This window comes from Callithrix jacchus, chromosome 16, assembly GCF_049354715.1.
Source record: "Callithrix jacchus isolate 240 chromosome 16, calJac240_pri, whole genome shotgun sequence".
NCBI classification, from domain to species: domain Eukaryota; kingdom Metazoa; phylum Chordata; class Mammalia; order Primates; family Cebidae; genus Callithrix; species Callithrix jacchus.
The window spans coordinates 40,659,765-40,680,542 of NC_133517.1; the positions used below are offsets into that span (position 1 = coordinate 40,659,765).

Below are 20,778 nucleotides of genomic sequence, written 5' to 3' on the forward strand. Positions count from 1 at the left end.
GTTTTGAGATGAATGAATGTAAGCTGCAATTCAACGAGCTATCAGTGCAGTATGTAGAGTTATGAAAGAACACAAAGTTAAAGGAAGACTCATTTGTGAATGGCCTTAAGTGACAGCCTAATAACATGAAGTTTAGTACGTAACAAAAACATTATTTATTTAAAATCTTCTACCATTTTAGGTAAAAGTTCACTCGTGGCAATCTTTCTAGATCATTGTTTTGGGCCACTTTAATATTTAAGTCATTAAATCTTATGAAATAACATAGTTTAGAGCACTATCCATGGAGATATGAACTGTCCTAAATATTACTTTTCCTTAAAAAAATAACAAGGACCAACAATTGACCAAATTTTGCAATATTTCTCAGTAACTCATGCCAATGTTTGACAGTCTCTTGAGGAAGCCCTACAGACTATCTGCTCTCACTGACTAAACATTCATTATTTATAAAAGGAAATGTAAAGAAATTGAATATATGCAGAATGAAAGAATCAGATTTTGCTGTACTAAATAAATTTAAAAACCACATGTGTGATAAAATATAACTGCAGGTGCATAAAGGTGCTATATTACCCTGGAGGTAAAGGTTGTGGTCTCTCCCATGTGGTAGTTCGGGTATTATGATCCACATAATAGGTTCTACCATGAGGATCTTTTCTTTGTTCCCACCTTTAATAAAAATACAAAAATAACAGTAAGAAACAACACACTAGGACAATCTTAAAAATGACTCTTCTTTGTAATCAGAAAAATGACCGATAAACTTTACATTAAAAGACTACACACACAGCTATATATATAAAGGCTACTATAGATATACAAGTGTTCATTTTCTCAATTATCAGTACTTTTTAAACCTCTTAATTATTCCCTTTTTATTACAGTATTGGATATTCAAAAAGTATAGTTAGCAGAAAAGGAACAGAATACCCCACATTTTAAAAAAGTAATTTATAGAATTCCAAATTATCAGAAAACAGAAATTGAATCAAGAATAAAGAAACCTTCAACTTAATATTAAATCCAAGGCACAAAATGTCTACTAAGTAATATATTGACTTTGCTATTATTTCAAAAGTACCCATCTAAAAGATTTTTAGCAGAAACATCTTAAAGAAATATGTGGTGATACTGCTCCATGAAAATTCTTTCATCTGTGTGCACAGTGTCTTTTTTATATGTGCATATCTATTCCAATTTTGGTTTGGGTAGGTCTCTGAATTTATGAAAATTATTATTTTATCTTTTTCCTATTCTATTTTGAAGACTCTCAATCTCCCATTTCTCCTATTCTCATTTTTTTCTTCTGTGATTCCTGTTAATTTCTCTTCAGTCTTTTCTTAATATGGTATATATAGAATAATTTTTAAAAATAAAAATTGGAGGGCTAGGCACAGTGGCTCATGCCTGTAATCCCAGCACTTCAGGAGCTGAGGTAGGTGGATAACCTGAGGTCAGAAGCTTGAGACCAGCCTGACCAAGAGGGAGAAACTCAGTCTCTATTAAAAACATGAAAAAAAAAAAAAATTAGCTGGGCATGGTGGCACACACCTGTAATCCAAGCTACTCAGGAGGCTGACTCATGAGAACTGCTTGAACATGGGAGGCAGAGGTTGCAGTGAGCTGAGACTGCACCACTGCACTCCAGCCTGGGCAACAGAATAAAACTCTCTCAAAAATATAAAATAAAATAAAAATAAATAAACAAATAAATACAAACTGGTACTTCTGAGTTTAAGACTCTTGTTTTCAATTTTTAAGTAAAATAGCCAGAACTTATTTTCCTTATTCTCTTTTTTTTTTTTTTTTTTGAGACAGAGTTTCATTCTTGTTACCCAGACTGGAGTGCAATGGCGCAATCTCAGCTCACCGCAACCTCTGCCTCCTGGGTTCAGACAATTCTCCTGCCTCAGCCTCCTGAGTAGCTGGGATTACAGGCAGGCGCCACCATGCCCAGCTAATTTTTTGTATTTTTAGTAGAGATGGGGTTTCACCATGTCGACCAGGATGGTCTCGATCTGTTGACCTCGTGATCCACCTGCCTCAGCCTCCCTTTCCTTATTCTTAAACACAAGAACTCAAGAAGGCAGTGTTTAAGAAGGGACATGAGAGAGTACTCCTGGGATGCTGTCAATATTCTATGTTTTGACTTGTGTGATGGTTACAAATGTGTATTTTGTGATAAATCAGCTTCATCTATATATTTTGGAGGAAAGCACTTTTCTGTGAACGTGTGATGTTTCCTAATAAAACGATTTTTTAAAATGTGATTGCTTATCAAGAAGCCCTAACCTAGAATGGTGAGCTTTGATAAGTTGTCCTGCACCAAGAGGGAGGCTCAAGGATCTCCCATAAATAATCCAACAATCTTCCCTTCTACTTTCCTTCCCCATCTGGAAAGTTTTGAGAGAGGATCAAGTAGCTTTTTCCTATTATTTGTTAAATATGGTAAATTTATATTTTCAAATATTAATCTGTGAGAACCCCCCAAAAGAACCCAATTAAATTTATTTATTTATTTTATTTTATTTTATTTTATTTTTTTTGAGACGGAGTTTCGCTCTTATTACCCAGGTTGGAGTGCAATGGCGCGATCTCGGCTCACCGCAACCTCCGCCTCCTGGGTTCAGGCAATTCTCCTGCCTCAGCCTCCTGAGTAGCTGGGATTACAGGCACGTGCCACCGTGCCCAGCTAATTTTTGTATTTTTAGTAGAGACGGGGTTTCAGCATGTTGACCAGGATGGTCTCGATCTCTTGACCTCGTGATCCACCCGCCTCGGCCTCCCAAAGTGCTGGGATTACAGGCGTGAGCCACCGCGCCCGGCCCTAAATTTATTTTTAATTGTTTGTTATTTTCTTTGAATTATTTTTATACACAATAACTATATATACTGAAACTACTCCCTAGTTTGCACCCACACATACATACATACTTAAAATGACAAATGCACACAGAAAAATTTAAAAATTTGTTTAGGCTGCATCTAACAAACCTAAGACATAAAATGCTTAAGTAGTAACCATAAACAATAAAGAGCCCCAAGTTCACAACTGACTTGGGGTCACAAAAAAATTATTCAACTTACCTATTATATCCTACACTGGAACATTCATGCTAATCAATAATGCAAAAACTTAGATATTCTTTATAAAGCATTTCACTAAAATCAGACACTCTGAAAGTTAAGGTTTACTCTATTTGTTTCTATAAAAAACCTCATGGGAAAGAAGGAGTTAAATATAAAATTTCATTTTAAAGGCCTTTCAGGAATATGTCTAAGATGTACCAATGGACTATTTGTATGAAAGCTAACTACCAAAACCAAATGAATACCTAAAAACCTGATCAAGTTTCACTTTTGCTATTTTTAGGTACTAATTCCCATAAGCAGTCCTTGAATTTTTATTGCTATCTTACAGTAAAATTTCCTGGTTTCAACTATTTCTTCACAAATATCCTTAATTATTTTTAACTTAGCTTTAATTTTTTTATCAAAATTATATATACGTTCAGACAGTTTAATATATACCTTCATAGCTATACAAATATATATACCATCACATAGTTCTAACAGTCATGAAGTCTATGAAACTTATTGCAAAAAACAACAGCATCTATTGTCTAATTCACTTGATTTTCCACTCCCCAAGGCAACATTTTTAACTCTTTCAGTCAATTTTTTAGGTATTTACCTTTTACTTATTATTTTGCTTGATGTATTGTGATTTATTTAATTTCAAACATAATGTATAGACTTCTTACTAGGAAAGATGAAGCTGCAGGTCTCTTTCCTGCACACATACACATTTACATTTACTCTCCTCCCAACCATTCCAAACATACACATATGTTGTACCTTCCCTTATAGTTATCATTGTAACTATGAAAACTCTTCCCACAGCTGAGACATGGAACATACCCTGATTTCTTTTCAAAAAAATACTATTAGCTAGACAAATTATTTCCACTTCCCTTACTTATTGTCTACATTCTTATCATTAAACCCCAAATACTTTTCCAGTTGCATAAAACTCTTCCTAAAACATTCAGGCTCATTAGCTGTTCTGTGATTGCCCCTGCCTTCTGATTAGCTTCCAGTCTACACTGAGTGTCTGCTGTCTGAGACCACTTTGGGCTTTCCTTCACCATTGTGCTGGCATTCCTTTCACTCCTCTCCTAGCAGATCCTCTAATGCCTGCATCCAGCGTCTTTTACTTTCACCACCTAGTTTTGGGAAAACAGAAGTCCTAGTAGATTTCTAAGAAAGAAGACATAGGAAGTGAACTTTTGGAAACCTAGGATGCGCAAAAATGCATTTATTCTATGCAAACACTAAACAGTATGGCTGGATACAGAATTATATGTTGGGTATAATTTTCTTCAGCATTTAAGGCATGAGCCCATTGTCTTCCACTGTCTTCTAGCTTTTCCTGTTGATTCTGAGAAATCTGATGCCATTTTGATTAGTATGAAATGTGCTTTATTTTTTCAATCTCTGAAAATGTTTAGAATTTAATTGGCCCCACTGTACTAAAATTTTCACAACAAACTGTCCTAAAATAGATCTGCTTTCATTTATCATACTGGGTCTTGGTGAGCTTTCTCTTTTTTTCTTTTTCTTTTTTTTTTTTGAGACGGAGTTTTGCTCTTGTTACCCAGACTGGAGTGCAATGGCACGATCTCAGCTCACCGCAACCTCTGCCTCCTGGGTTCTGGCAATTCTCCTGCCTCAGCCTCCCGAGTGGCTGGGATTACAGGCACGCGCCACCATGCCCAGCTAATTTTTTATATTTTTAGTAGAGACAGGGTTTCACCTTGTTGACCAGGATGGTCTCGATCTCTTGACCTCATGATCCACCCGCCTCGGCCTCCCAAAGTGCTGGGATTACAGGCTTGAGCCACCGCGCCCAGCTGGTGAGCTTTTTCAATAAGGAAATTTGGGTTCTCCATGTTTGTGAAAGACTGTTATTTTGTTAACGACTTCCTCCCATTTTCTCTCTTTCTATAACTTTTCTTATCAGACTGTCCAAACTGGTCCTTATGTTTACTCTTTGGCAAATTTCTTTACCTTTATCAGTCAAATTTTCCATTGAATTAAATTTCAAGAGTTTTTGTTACTTCTTTGAGTATTCCATTTTTACAGCATTAGGTTCTTGTTTTATGTATGTGGTATCTACTTTTATCCCTCAGAGGATATTAAAATAAACTGTTATCTTTTTTTTTTTTTGAGATGGAATCTTGCTCTATCCCCCAGGCTGGAGTGCAGTGATCTGATCTTGGCTCACTGCAACCTCCATCTTCTGGGTTCAAGCAATTCTTCTGCCTAAGCCCAGCAACTAACTGGGACTACAGGCATGCACCACCATACCTGGCTAATTTTTGTATTTTTAATAGAGATGAGGTTTCACCACATTGGCCAGGCTGGTTTCGAACTCCTTACCTTGTGATCTGCCTGCCTCGGCCTCACAAAGTGCTGGGATTACAGGCATGAGCCACTGCGCCCAGCCCTAGTCTGTTATCTTAAAACTATTTTCCAGGTTGTTTGTTTTGATCTCCATCTTTTAAATTAAGAGGTTTCCCTCAGATGTCTAATGAGCAGAGCACCAACAACTGGGAGTTTTATGTCCTTGGGTGGGGCTTGTGGATTCTGGGATTAATTAAAGAGTGATAATAATAATAATAGGGCTGTTTTGCTATAAAACAATCAGTATTTTCAGTCTTTTGGGTAGGTCTTCAATGGAAGATATTGTCAGTCTCCTGGGTGAAGAGGTAAAATCTTGGTTGTCAATATTCTGGGATATGGGTTAGGTATGTATTTGAAAATTTACTTTACAACCTTCTTCACTTATTAACCTTTCAAATGTTCACTTACGTCTGCTGATTTAAGACAGTATCTCTGACCTCCAATGTGCCTGGTGTTCCCAAGCGTCGAATATCTCCAGTGAGGAAACCCATAGGCAGAGCAGAAGTTCTGGCTGCAGGTAAGGGAATTAGGATTTCTCAAACATTCGATCTTGCCATTTATAGTGTCATCTTCACTCCCACTTCCAAAGGTATCCGATGCTACCAATGCATAGACTGAGCTTTTCCCCCTGACAGGCCAGAATCCAGCTCTCTTGGGTTTAGTGAGGTGCATTTAACCATCCTCCAAATGACTGCAGCCCCCACCAAGAGCTTGATGGTAAACCTCATGAGGACACCCAGCTAACACACTTCCAGGTTCCTGATGCTCAGAAACTATGTGAGATAAGTTTTAGGGTAATTTATTATACAGCAATAAATAATACACAAGGAAACACTACAAACCATTCAAAAGAATTAAGGTAGACCTACGTATTTAGACCATACGCTCCACAAAGTTTAGGCCTTCATCTGTTTTGCTTATCAGTATACTAACAGCACCTAGCACAGAGCCTGCCATAGATGAGTTCAATAAATATTTGTTGATTAAATATTTGGTCAATGTGTGAATTTACTTGTACTGATTTGGAAATATGACTTTTTTAAAAAAGCAACTGAAAAACCATATTCGGTGTGATCCTATTTTATGAAAATATTTTATGCAAAATTATAATTTATATAGCTGCTCTCTAGCCTCTTCATCCATTTTTATCTTTCTCATAGAACTGGTCACTATTGGACATTACTGAATGAGTTTTTTACATAAGGCCACTATTTGTCTTCCAGCTGAAATACAAGCTCTAAACAACAGGTGCTACACAACAGAGTCTTGGGCTTTCTCACCCTGCTGCATACACCCAGAACAAGGCTCTCAAATATTTGCTGCTGGAATAATATATATAGATACCACTCTGTGTGGTGAGCTTAATAAGTATTAATATTTCTATATGACTTAAATATTGTATTTGGTCATGTCTTAATTTTGTATTCAGAAACAGTTTTAATATTGGGGGAAAAAATAAACACAACCAAGCCCTCCATCCATATAATGGGCTATGAAGCCCTTTTCTGTTTTATCCTGAGTTAACAGCAAGTATTTCTAATTTACCATTTAACAAATATTCAGTAAGCACTTACATTCCAAGCACAATGCTAGTCATTGACCTTGTTAGATCACTTCCAGATTTCAGTGCTTTGGTTCTAAATAGAATTAATCTTTCTCAAACTAAATTTCTTGCTACACAGAACATTATATTCCAGAACTGCTTTCGGTTATCTTATTCATAATTTTCTAGACCCATAGAATTCATTTTAATGGATCTATAAGGCACTAGATGAGGAGCAGGCAAAGTTCTACAAAAAGCCCGATGGTAAATATTTTAGGCTTTGTGAACTAAGAGGTAAAATCAAGACTATTACATAGGTACTTCCATAAAAAGAGACTCCTGCCCTGCTCCACCCACTCTGCCTGTGCTGGGGCATACCAGGTTTTCAGCATGTTGTGTACCCAGTTTCCTCTGCTGACAACATTCTCTGAACACAGTTCTGGCCCACAGGGGAGCAGCCTGGCCAATTTCACTGTCTGCCTCAGACACTCCTGAATCCTTGTGTGTGCCCTCTCTCCTCCCCTGGCAGCTGGCCTAAGGGAAGTCACCGTGCTGAGCGGTCACTTCCAAGGTATATGTCTACTGGTTGGGACCTGGTAGCTGCCAAGAGTGAGTTCCCAAAATCTGAAGGTGACCAGAGCAGACTTTGGGCAGCAACAAAGGAGTAAGGTACTTTTAGGGAGAAGTGGTCTAGGGGTAAAGGGGGCTACTCTGGCTTTGTCTCCATGACTCACAGCAACAGCCTGCTAGAGCTTTACCTGTGGGCCCTATAAAAGTGGCAGAATGGATTTGGCCAGAGACCAGATAATCCCATAGTGAAAAAATTCATGAACACCCCTCAAATAGGTGCAAATTACCAAATTACTGATTAATGAGAATTCTCAATATAACTCTAATTTATAATTGTCACACTTCACCTTCAACTATAACCCTCTTCTGCCTAGTATTTAGATATGGTCTCCCTGTCTCACTAAAACATTATAATCAAATTTTCAAAACCTAGTACTGAACAAAGACTTTGATTAAAAAAAAAAAAAAAGAAAAGAAAAGAAAATGGAAGAATTTTGTGAAATACATTACAATAAAAATAATAAAATTTGGTGACTGATTGGACAGCTGCTGGCTTCAAACTTAGATAACCACAATCTCAGAGTTGCCTTGTCATAACCACAATCCTAGAGTTAATCCTCTTTCTGTCCAGTATTGGCCAATCTCTGCCTCCAACGACCTACTCCTATCAGCGGATCAACCTGTCAGTCTCTTTCACTTTATAAAACAAAACAAAAATCTACCCCTCAGTTCTGTATGTTCTCTTGCTCACTTCTATGAAACAGTCCTCTTTCCCTTTGTCTTCACAGAGAAAGTTTTCTACATTAGTTCACACTTTCTAAAGAGTTCTCTATCACACTTTCTCCCCTCTCATTCACTCCCAACTCACAGCAATTTGAATACAGCTCTCAGTATTTCCCTGAATCCACACTCTGTCATAGGTCAACAATAAATAAACTCTTTGTAATTAAGTTCAATGGGTGCCTTTTAGTTCTTATCTTACTAAAATTTTTCAGTGGCTTTTGACCTTGTTAACCATTTCCTCCAGAGGCATTTACCAGTCAGAGCTTTTGCCCTATTGTTCAGTCATTCTAAATCATTTAATGAAGCACAAATTCACTTAGTTAACAAATATTTATTAAGTGCCTATGCTATATGGTAGGCACAGTATGAAGCACGAAGAATACAGAAATAGACAAAATTCCCCTTCAGTCTAGTAGAGAGGAAAGAGACAGTAACACTATCTGTCATGTAATTTAAGTGTTAAAAAGAAAAATAATAAAGGTTACATCATGTTGATTAGAAGCCTACTCAAAAGAGTTCATACTTACTCCATCTGTAGTAAGCCCTACAGCAGGGAAAACTAATCTATAGTAGAAAAATCAGAATAGTGATTGCCTCAGAATCAAAACTTTCTAGGGTGATATTAATGTTCTGTATCTTGGTAAACATTTGAGTTACACAGACATATGCATTTGCCAAAATTCCTCAAAATGGTACATTCAAGACTTGTGCTTTTCTTTCTTTGTAATCTTTACCTAAAAAAAAATTAAAAACGTATTGAATTTCAGTTAATGATTTGCAAGCTGAAGTCTTGAGGGGCAAAACACTAATGTCTACAACTCAATGAAATGCATTAAAAATCGGATGGATAAACAGATAAAGAAATGAGATAAGATAAGAACAATAAAGTGTCCATAGTAAAATCTAGTGGGAGGTATACGGATTTTCATTGTAAAATTATAATTTTCCACACTTTTCTAAGTTTTCAACATAAAATGTTGGGGAAAATAAGGCAGGGTACAGGGATATGGGGAGACTGGGTTGATTTGGACAGGAGACTCAAAGAAAGGCCTCTGGAATGAGGCAACATTTTAACAAAAACCTGAGTACATTTGAGAATAAACAAAAGAGCACATACTAAGGTCTTCAGGCAAAACCATGCTTGGCATAACATTCAAATGCTATCTCCAGGCTAGAATACTCGTCTTCAGTTCTGTAACTATACATATAACTGCCTCCATGGTATACGACATGAGGTGACATATTGCCACTGGATGCCCTACAAAATACAGAACACTTTCTCCTCACTCTCACCCCAAGTCCAACCTTCTATCATTATTTCAGTCAAATATATAAGCACTCAGTTGCCTAATCACTACTGGGGGCAAGGGGAGATTCAGAATGTATTTTTAATCTCTCTGAAAAGTAACTCAATATTAATACACTGTCCAATTTTTCACTGACACGCACTTTAGATTTTGATACACAGAACTTTTTTTACTTCATCTACATATCTCTATATAAAGTGAATTTAAAAAATGTGGAGAGTAATGGATTGTTTAACAGATGCACTGGAAGCAGCAATTCTCAAACCGGCTGTACTTAAAGAATCAACAGGATTTACGCACCTGCAATCCTATCCTGCTGTTAGCTAAATGACTCAGTAAGTTACCAAACAAAAGAAAACAAGGAACTAAGGTAACGTTTTTCAGAAAAGAGGGAATATGATGTGGAATTGAAAACTGCTGATCCAAAGGGTTGCACAGCCTAATGCTGTGTACACCAAAAGGATCTACCTTGGTTCCACTCTTTTTCTATTCTATCTCCCCACAACTTATTATCAAGACCCATCTTATGTCAACCTAAAAGATTAGCATTTACCTCACTTCAGGATCTCTTAATTTCTACCCTGGATTAATGGCTTTTACATTTTTTTGACCACAGTTTAGACAGTAAGAAGTGTGTTTTATATAAACATCTCTGTGTATGCCAGATTGCTATTTATCTACTGATTTTATACACACATACACACACACACATACACACACACACACACACACACCCAGAAAAACAAACTTACAGGAAGCAATGCTTACTCTTACTACTACATTTAACATCTTCCAATATTTCCTATTCTCACCTATATTTTTTTATTTCATTATGTGTTCAAATGCTGGTCATAAATAACCTATTAACGGGTTGCACTCCACAATTTGAAAAACACTAATCTAGATTACTGCAAAATTCTAATACAAAGATAATAAATGGTGGCAACAAGCCTGCTGAAGCATTTATCTAGTCCCAACTAGAATGCCAGATTCCCTCATTTATAAAACAGCCTAGCTGCTATCCCAACTCTTTAACTCCTCAGCTCTCTATACCACTGCAAAAATAATCTTAATAAAAGCAAAGAGGATTATGCCACTCCCCTGCTTTACATTCTTTAATGCTTATTCGTGGTTTTTAGAAAAAAATCCCAAACCCTTCACAATCACACAAAATTCTTCATAGGGCTGTTTGCTCTTCAGCATTATGTATCTTGCTGCCTCAAATGCTGAATTCAAACTGTGACAAAATAGTAATTCCTGGGTTCAGCATACTCATTTTCATGGGTGCTAGGGATTTGAATATGCAGTCGGCTCTACTGAAAATGAAACTTTTCACCACTTGTGCCTCCACTATTTGCTAAGTCCTACTTTTCTTTCAGAATCCACTGATGTGCCATAGCTTTCAGAACGTATTCTTTGACATCAACAGCACAGGTTACTCCTATTCCACTTCTGCATATGTTCCTTGTCATGGCATCCTAAACTTACGTCTGGCGTACCTTTAATTGTAAGTACAATTACTTTGCAGTCTGACTGCTTACTTTGCTCCCCCAACCCCACTGAGACGATGAGGTTTTTCAGAGTAAGAATAGCTTTTTATATGATAGTGTTTGCCACAGTGACTGGCACATGAGAGACTAGGAGAAATGACTAACATACCACAGTCAGGAGACACAGGACAAGAGCTTTTTGAGAGGGAAAGGAAAGCTAACAAAGGGTCTGAAACATTTGCAGGAAACAGAATAGGGGAAAGCAGTTGAAAAATAAACTCAGAGAAAAATCTGGCCTGAATATATAGATTTAATGTTAAAATGATGGAGAGCTGGCCAGAAGTGGTGGCTCACACTTGTGGGAGGCCAAGATGGCAGGATCACCTGAAGTCAGGAGTTCAAGACCAGCCTGGCCAAGATGTTGAAACCCTGTCTCTACTAAAAATACAAAAATTAGATGGGCATGGTAGCAAGCACCTGTAATCCCAGCCACTCATGAGGCTGAGGCAGGAGAATCGTTTGAACCTGGAAGCAGAGGTTGCAGTGAACCAAGATCATGCCACTGCACTGTAGCCTGCACAACAAGAGTGAAATTCCATCTCAAATAATAATAATAATGGTGATGATGATGTTGATAGAGAGTGCTAGATCTACTGCAGTAGCACACAAAAGAAGACCAAAGGCTGAAACGATAATTAAGCACTGGACAACATCAGATGGGCACTGAGAAAAAACAGTTCCAAAAAAAACCAAGATGCACTATCATAGTGACTGAGGTAAGAAAATGAGGACAATAGTGTAGAGACATCTAGAAGTGCAGTTTCAACAGCTATAAGAGTTGACAGTCTGATCACTGTAAGCTGTGTTGGAAAGCACTGTAACCATTATTTTTATTGCAGCACTTGCTGACTATATTGTATATACTGTACACGCTTACAACTCTGAATCACTAAAACTAAATAAGCTTCTTGAAGGCAGAGACAATTCATCATTAATTAATATTAGTATTATCAGTGCCAACGGTCAAAGAAATTGTTAAGTGAATGCGGAGGAGATGACCAAATGGAATACACATATAGAATACCCTTTAAAGAAAATCATGGGGAGTGGAATAATTACAATGAGAAACTTAAAAGAGATTAAGAATTACCAAGCAGCAAAGAAAAACCGAGTCTTTTTATAGAACCAATCAGCAAGGTATGTGACTCCCCAGCACTCAATATTAGCTGAGGAAAAGAAGAGCTATTTGGTCTCTAGCATGAGGTCTGGAAAACAGAACACCAAGGATGCTGGAGAACTGAGGATATTATATGGAGAATCATGGTCACGCTTATGAAAAGTAAAAATAAACCAAGAATCAAATCAAGAGGGTCTTGCTAATTGACATCAAGTTTTTTCTTTTCCCTTCATACTACATATATTTCAACCAGATGAGCAATTGTTGTTCATTTCAAAAAGTACTTGCTTTGTAGCAAGTAAACAAATAGTATGATTCAGATTCCAACTTAGGTTTCAAAGTTCTGAACAATGGAAACATTTTATATACACATTCAATAGTTATATGTTAACAGAAAGTTGCTACTTGAACCAAGTCAAACATTAAAAATTTAACATACCCTGATGGCAAAGTTTCTGTGTTGGCATTCCCAGACTGCTGCCGTACAGGATCCATACACCCATCTGGCTGTCTTGATTTGGCTGCTTCAAAAGCAGAACTACTTCCAGAATTAGAGGTGTCAGGGTCTAATATAATTCTAGCTTCTGATCCCAATTCTGTACTGGTAGAAGGAATACATTCATTGTTTTCTGAGGAAGTCAGTATTTCTTGAACTGGAGGTTCTTCAACAGTAGTACTAGTGCAATGTGGAGACAAGGCATTTTCTTCAGACACTACTGGAGTACCCATGACAGAAGCATTAGCAGTTGGTGCAAATGAGGATGATTCTCCATTAACTGAGAAGGGAAAATTAATAAAACAATTTATCAAGTAATGATAAAACAATCAATTACCTAATCAAATGACTACACTTATTCAGAGCCTAATCCAGACTAAGCAACTACATTGTCCAAACAGCAGCCAAAGTAATCTTTTCAAAATATATAACATAAAATAAAATAAAGATTACGTTTTTTGTTGCTCAAGATTTCAGGAATGAATATGTAAACGATAAAAATTTAAGTATGTATAATAATAACCTTAAGGAGAGAGGCACCAACATTAAGATAACCAACGTCTTCCCTCCAAACACCAATTCTGAGAAAAAGTCTGTATGGGCCAACTAAACTTTAAAATGATCCCTTTCAATCGCCCTTCCCTTGTGCAAATGGTAGCTAATACCCAAATAACTGTTTTGCCAATAGTAGGAAATGTATGATGGCATCAATTCTTAAGACAGTACTATAGGGGTTGCAAGAACCCATTCTAAACTTTTTTGAGAAATAGCCCAGTACTGCAATCCAGTGACATGGTTTTCCTAATTTTTATTTTAAGTGTGATTGACTTCACTATTTTATATCACTATAAAAATGAGTTACTGTAAAGGTGAATAGATTACAGAACAAAACTTATTGGAAGACCATATATCAAATTTCTAACGGAAATGGCAGAGAGAGACATAATCGCAAATTTCAGGAGAATTAACAACAAAAAAAACCCACTCATATTAAATGCTACTGGACATGGCTAAAGAAGTACCCAAACATGTAATAAAGAATAGTTACTTAAAGAGCTTAGAATTCATTCCAGATACGGGGAAGAGAGAGGGGGAAGTAAGGAGAAGGAAACAAATTTTGGTCAAGAGACCCAAAAAACAGATCAGGATTTCCTAATGTACTTGCTAAGACTCAATAACTTACTGAAAATACAATATCTCAGTCCTCATCCTAGACTTACTGAGTCTCTAGGGGAAATTCTAGGGAGGAACCTGGGGATCTGCATTTTCAACAAATACATGTGAGTTTTTAATCAGGAAAGTTTGAAGAAACCATGAAATATACCTTTCCAAGTTTTATAAAGAAAAAATGTTTAATATAAATAACATTAGAAATACCATGTACGATTTTATATCAATGAGTTTGAATTTGACTAAACTAACTCAAGGGAAAGAAAAAGGACAAATCAGAGTAGCAATGGAAAAGGTGATGAAAGTTCCAATAACATCCCTCCTAAAGGCCTGGGCTCAGACAGATTTTTGAGAAAATTCTATTAATCCCTTATCAAATAGATCATTCCTATGTTATTTAAGGTGCTATAATACATTAGGGGAGAAAACATGAAAAGGAGTTTCCTAACTCATTCTGGGAGGGTAATACAACCTTTCGAAGCTGAAACTAAACAACAGAACAAGAAGACTACAGACTAACATCATATATAAATTCAAGGATGGCTTGAGATTAGGAAAATCTACTATGTTGGGCCAGGCGCGGTGGCTCAAGCCTGTAATCCCAGCACTTTGGGAGGCCGAGGTGGGTGGATCACAAGGTCAACAGATCGAGACCATCCTGGTCAACATGGTGAAACCCGTCTCTACTAAAAATACAAAAAATTAGCTGGGCATGGTGGTGTGTGCCTGTAATCCCAGCTACTCAGGAGGCTGAGGCAGGAGAATTGCCTGAACCCAGGAGGCGGAGGAATGGTGAGCCAAGATCGCGCCATTGCACTCCAGCTTGGGTAACAAGAGTGAAACTCCGTCTCAAAAAAAAAAAAAAAGAAAAAAGAAAATCTGCTATGTTAGCAGATTAAAGTCATATGATTATTTTCAATACAAACCAAAAAGCATTCAAAAAATCTTGGTAAAATATCTGATAAGAAGAATCAGGGAAAATTCACAAGTAATCTGGATTATCTATCACAAACCTACAGTCATTAATATACAACAATTGTAAAACATTTTAAGAACCTTTTTTTTTTTTTGAGATGGTGTCTTGCTCTGTGGCCCAGGCTGGAGTGCAGTGGTGCAATCACAGCTCACTGCAACCTCTGCCTCCTAGGTTCAAAAGATCATTCTGCCTCAGCCTTCCTAGTACCTGGGATTGCAGGCACCTGCCATACCTGGCTAATTTTCCTATTTTTTAGTAGAGAGGGGGTTTCATCTTGTTGGCCATGCCAGTCTCAAACTCCCAACCTCATGATCCACCCACCTTGGCCTCCCAACGTGCTGGGATTACAGGCGTGAGCCACTGTGCCCAGCCTATTTATTGTAAGAACTTCTATTAAGATGAAGAATAAATTAAAATCAGCAACAAAACCAGGACGATCACGATTACCACTCCAATTCAATATTGATTATATTTGACAATCTATTAAGAAAAGTTATAACAACATTGGAAAGAATATAGTAAAATTTATTTGTAGCAAAAATGACAAAAAGATTATTTATTTAGAACACACACAAAACTTTAAAAAATTAGAACCAATTAATTGGAGCTAAAACATTTCAGCAAAATGAATAAACACAAGATCAACATCAAAACTATATCTAAGACCTAAGTGAAGAAATTTTTTTTCTTTCTTCAAGACAGAGGCTCACTCTGTCACCCAGGTTGAAGTGCAGTGGTGAGATATTGGCTCACTGCAACCTCAGCCTCCCTGGCTCAAGCGATTCTCCTGTCTCAGGCTCCCAAGTGGCTGGGATTACAGGTATGCACCACCACAATGGCTAAATTTTTTTGCATTTTTAGTAGAGATGGGGTTTCATCATGTTGACCAGGCTGGTCTCGAACTCCTGACCTCAAATGATCCTCCCACTCAGCCTCCTGAAATTCTGGAATTAAGGTGTGAGCCACAATGTGCCCAGCTTGAAGAAAACTTTGAAAAAGTATTACTAAAAGGATAGAATGAATACAGATATAAAATATCTCTCAATGGGAAGATTCAGTATTGTTAAAATAATAATAAACAATAAACAACTCTCTTGAAATGCAAATGCTGGTAAGCACTAGGAATTCTCATTCATTGCAGTGGGAATGCAAGAGTACAGCCACTTTGGAAGATAGTTTGGCCATTTGTAACAAAAGCAAACATACTTTAAACACACAACCTACCGGTCTCACTCATCAATCCAACAGAACTGAATTTATAGTCACATAAGAGCCTGCACATAAATGTATATAGCAATGTTTTTCATAATTGTCAAAAACTGAAGCAACCAAGAAGCCTTAACAAGTGAATGGCTAAACAATTGTGGTATATCCTTACAACGGAATGTTATTTAGTGACAAATGAGAGAGCAAGCCACAAAAGACACGGAGGAACCTTGAATGTACATTGCTAAGTGAAAGGAGCCAATCTGAAAAGGCTACACACACTGTAGGACTCCAACCATGTAACATTCTGGAAAGGAAAACACTATGAAGACAGTGTTTCAAAACAGTGGTTGCAAAGGGTTTGAGTGATAGAGAAATGAAACAAATTTTAGAGTAGTAAAACTATTCTGTATGATACTGTAATGGTGTGTACATGACAATATGCATTCCTCAAACCCACAGAACTAGTACAACACAAAGAATGAACCTTAATGTAAGGTAATGTAAACTACAGACTTTAGTTAATAACAATGCATTAATAATGGTTCATTAATTGTAACAAACATATTACAGTACTGGAAAATGTTAATAATAGAAAAACTCTTGAGTGGGATAGGAGGACATCCGGAAACTCTCTACTATCTGTCCAATTTTTCTGTAAATCTAAAACTGTTCTAAAATATAAAGTCTATTAATTTAACAAAACTAGCTTAGGAACTAAGTATTCCCATTCAATAATTCAATGAACATTTGTTTCCCAATATTGTTCAGAACCGCATTAAGATGCCACAATAATCTTCAATTGGAGGGATTACTGTTCAAATATGTCAATGGTTCTTGACTAGGGAAGACTCTGCTCTCCCCACCTCCAAAGACATTCATTTAGCAATGTCTGCAAATACATTTGGTCATCCCAACTAGGAGAAGGTAAGATGTTCCTGGCACCTAGTGGATACAGGTCAGGAATACTGCTAAATATTCTATTAATACAATGCACATAGCCCCCTATGACAAAGAATTATCAGGCCCAAAATGTCAATAGTGCTGAAACTGAGAAACTCTGATAGCTATGTGCCTAGCCACCTGGTAGTGTGTAGCCTATGGTAGTTGCAAAATAAACATCTGTCGACAAGTGGATATAAGAAAGACTGAACAGATAAAACTAAAAAAAAAAAAAAGAAAAAAGAAAGAGGAATGACAGGATGGTAGGCTCCCTGCTCACACAGAAATATGGAGCAAAAAATTAAAATCTTATGTAATAGGTATGATAGCAGAAGCTTAGGCAAAGCATCTCATCTCCACTGCAAGACATAAGACCACATCCACTGACTTGGTTTCTTAATGAATGTATCCCAAGCCTTACTTTCGGCCATTATGACTTCTGGGTTACAAGACCTATCTTCCTAACTTCAAGTTTAATCTTTGAGAGGTTAAATTTCACATGAACTTTATGATATATTCATCTCAAAGCACCATGTATTTGTCTTCTCATTCTAACAGTGCATTCAAATAAAGAAGAAAAAAGCAGACATACTAAATATCATTTTTACTCCATTATAAAACTATGACATGAAAAATAACTGCTTGCATATACACAGAAAGTTTCTTTAATGTTCAATTCAAACTTGAGAGGGTATGTGACTTTAAAGAGGGTTACATTATGAGGGAGTCTTGTGGTGATGGTAAAGTTCTGTATTTGGATTGTACTGGTGGTACATAAAGCTATATATGTAACAAAACCATACAGAAACACATACATACATACATACACACACACACACACACACACACACACACACACACACACACCACAGGCAGAAATGGTGAAATGTGAACAAGCTCTATGGGTTATATTCATGTCAATTTCCTGATTTTGATATTCTACTATAGTTATACAAGATGTTAACACCGGAGGAGGCTGGTGAAGGGAACATGGAACCTTCCTATACATTTCTTTGCAACTTTGTGTATATTTATAATTACTTCAGAATAAAAAGCTATGAAAAAAAGTGTAATAAACTTGTGATATCATTTAGTTCTGCATCTTATCAAACTGAGCTCTGATCTACTTCTTAATAAAATAACTCTATATTAGAAAAAGTTATTTCATACTAGAAGTTATGACCAGAGAAACAAAGTGAAAAGAATGTATTTTTCTTAATACCACTATCCAAGGACTATTTCATTTAACCTCCAAAACTGTCCTATAAGGTAGTCACATATTATCCTCTTTTCATAAATTGAGGATGTTAAATTTGTCCAAGGTTACAGAATTAACATGCTAAGTGGTTGAGCTGAGACACCACGTTACCTACTGTCAGAGGCTAAATCTAATCTTTTTGCTTCATCATGACTGCCTCCCATTTTAACCTGGAATATCTGCCAATCTTCATAGCAACTAAATTAACAAATGGATCCCCTTAATCAAGATTCAAAAGAACAGGAGGTGGGGAGAGGGGAAGCTCTCATATATAATAACTGTCTTTGATGAAAATATATCATTTGTCTTAAACCCCTTAGTATTGGCCCACAATCTCTAATCTGAAACTCTTAGTGCCAGGTGTGTCCCAGAATTCATAACTTTTCAGAATTCATAAAGATAGTGGACAACATAGTAGCCCATGCCTGTAATCCCAACAATTTGGAAAGCTGAGGTGGGATAACTTAGGAGACTGAGACCAGGCTGCACAACATGGCAAGACCTCATCTCTACAAAAAAATATTACTATTAGCCAGGCATGATGGCACGTGCCTGTAGTCCCAGCTATTCAGGGACCTGAGGCAGGAGGATCACTTGAACCCAGGAGGTTGTAGCTACAGTGAGCCATGATGGTGTTATTGCACTCCAGCCTGGGAGTCAGGGCAAGACCCTGTCTCAAAAAACAAATAAAGGCAATGGCATATATATTGTATATTACACTATGTCTGAAGGGGGTTTGGGGACCACACATTGTGATTAAATACATTAATATTTCTGCAGCAAATTGTAGAGATATGCATAGGAAGCATGACAAATAAAAAACATAAATAGCCTTCCATCAGTTCTAGTCATTTTGACATTAAGTGAGTTTACTAAAAACAAACAACAAACAAAACAAAACAAAACAAAACAAAAACTTTTGGTTTCAGAGATTTCAAGATTGTGGAATTGCAGATTAAGAGATTAAAGACATTTAATATGTTATACATAGAACATGCATATCCCCATCCCATCTCCAGAAACAAAAACTAATTTTTGAAGTCCTTAATTAGAAAAAGTAATGCCATTTTACACCAACATCTTAAAAGAACAGAGAGGGATTACCCACTCCTTGAAAAGATACCTGAATTCATCTTCCTATTAAGTGATGAACAATCATACAAAAAGACATCAGTTAAATGGCTGCTACCAACAGAGCAGGTTCTGGAAGCCTCTGTAAACCAGCCAATAGAATGATGACAGTTGGATTGTTTTGTCAGATGTCACTAGCAATAATCAGAGGTGGTGAAAAGGCTGGGGGAATGCTGTTTGAAGCCTAGCAGTATAAAAGATAAACAGTATAAAAGATAAAACTTTGAGATCCTATAAAAACCGCAGAGATCCTATAAAAACCACACACATCAAAATGAATAGGAAGAAGGCAAAGTGCACAGAAACAATAGCCAGATAGTGAAATGTCAATTACAGTTCTACTTCCTAGCTGTGCCCTCTCGGTGCCTCAGTTCCTTCATCAGAGAAAAGGAAAAATACTACCATCTCTTTCAAAGAGTTATTGTGAGAGAGATAAACCAGGTAATGGATATATACTATTTAGAACATGCAGGGCACAAACACAGGCTATTAACATTATTTTACAGATTGTCATAGATTTTCTTACAGTAACTATGAATGTCATGAGAATTATTTATGATGGAACCTTCATTTCAAGTTCCCCACATCCATTTTATATTTACCTTAAAATTTTAGGCAAGGATAAATAAGAGAGAAATGTGAGAAGTGAACTTATTACCAATAGAAAGAATCTATAAAGTATCAGACAAGCTGTAGAGGTATAAATAAGATCCTATGATGAGGAAAGCCCCAATTTCTTCTCATTTTTATATCAACATCTGAATACATCCAAATGCCAAAACATGCATCTCATTAGTAGTCAATGGATACTTTCACCAATGTATTCGATCAGCTGAATATTTTAGGAATAAGAGCAAAATGTCCAAATCCATATTCAAGTTTAATATCCCTTACCTAAAATGCTTGGAACGAGAAATCTTTCAGATTTTAGATATTTGTTTAAATTTTGGATTTTGTGTGCATTTTACTCACCAGTTTAGCATCCCTAATCCAAAAATCCAAAATCTGAAATGCTCCAGTGAACATCTCCTTTCAGCAACAGTTTCAGATTTTGGAGCATTTCAGATTTGGGATTTTCAGATTAGGGATACTCCAACTGTATTAGAAACAGTAGCAGTTTTAACTGTCTGTTCTCAATTCAGAGATAATCAGAATAATCCAAGACAATATTTCCTGTTCTGCTTTGCTAACAGAAATCTCAGAGACAAATGTTCTTACTAGAAAGTAGGTGAAATCAGAAAATAAATGAACTTTGCTCAT

The 20,778-nt window shown here is 36.7% G+C and overlaps 1 protein-coding gene across 4 annotated transcripts in view; it reads right to left on the bottom strand.

Moving 5' to 3' along the window:
* The window catches only part of WWP1 (WW domain containing E3 ubiquitin protein ligase 1), a 118,094-nt gene that overhangs the window by 40,323 nt on the left and 56,993 nt on the right, over positions 1-20,778 (bottom strand). For all 4 annotated transcript variants that reach the window (XR_013527921.1, XR_013527920.1, XM_035277006.3 and 1 more), the window contains exons 9-10: positions 12,779-13,115; positions 577-672 (exon numbers count right to left, since the gene is read on the bottom strand). Coding sequence is in view for 2 of the 4 variants with exons in the window: in XM_035277006.3 (XP_035132897.1) it covers positions 577-672; positions 12,779-13,115 (433 nt within the window). In the remaining 2 variants the exon portion in view is untranslated. The remainder of the gene's footprint in view (positions 1-576; positions 673-12,778; positions 13,116-20,778) is intronic.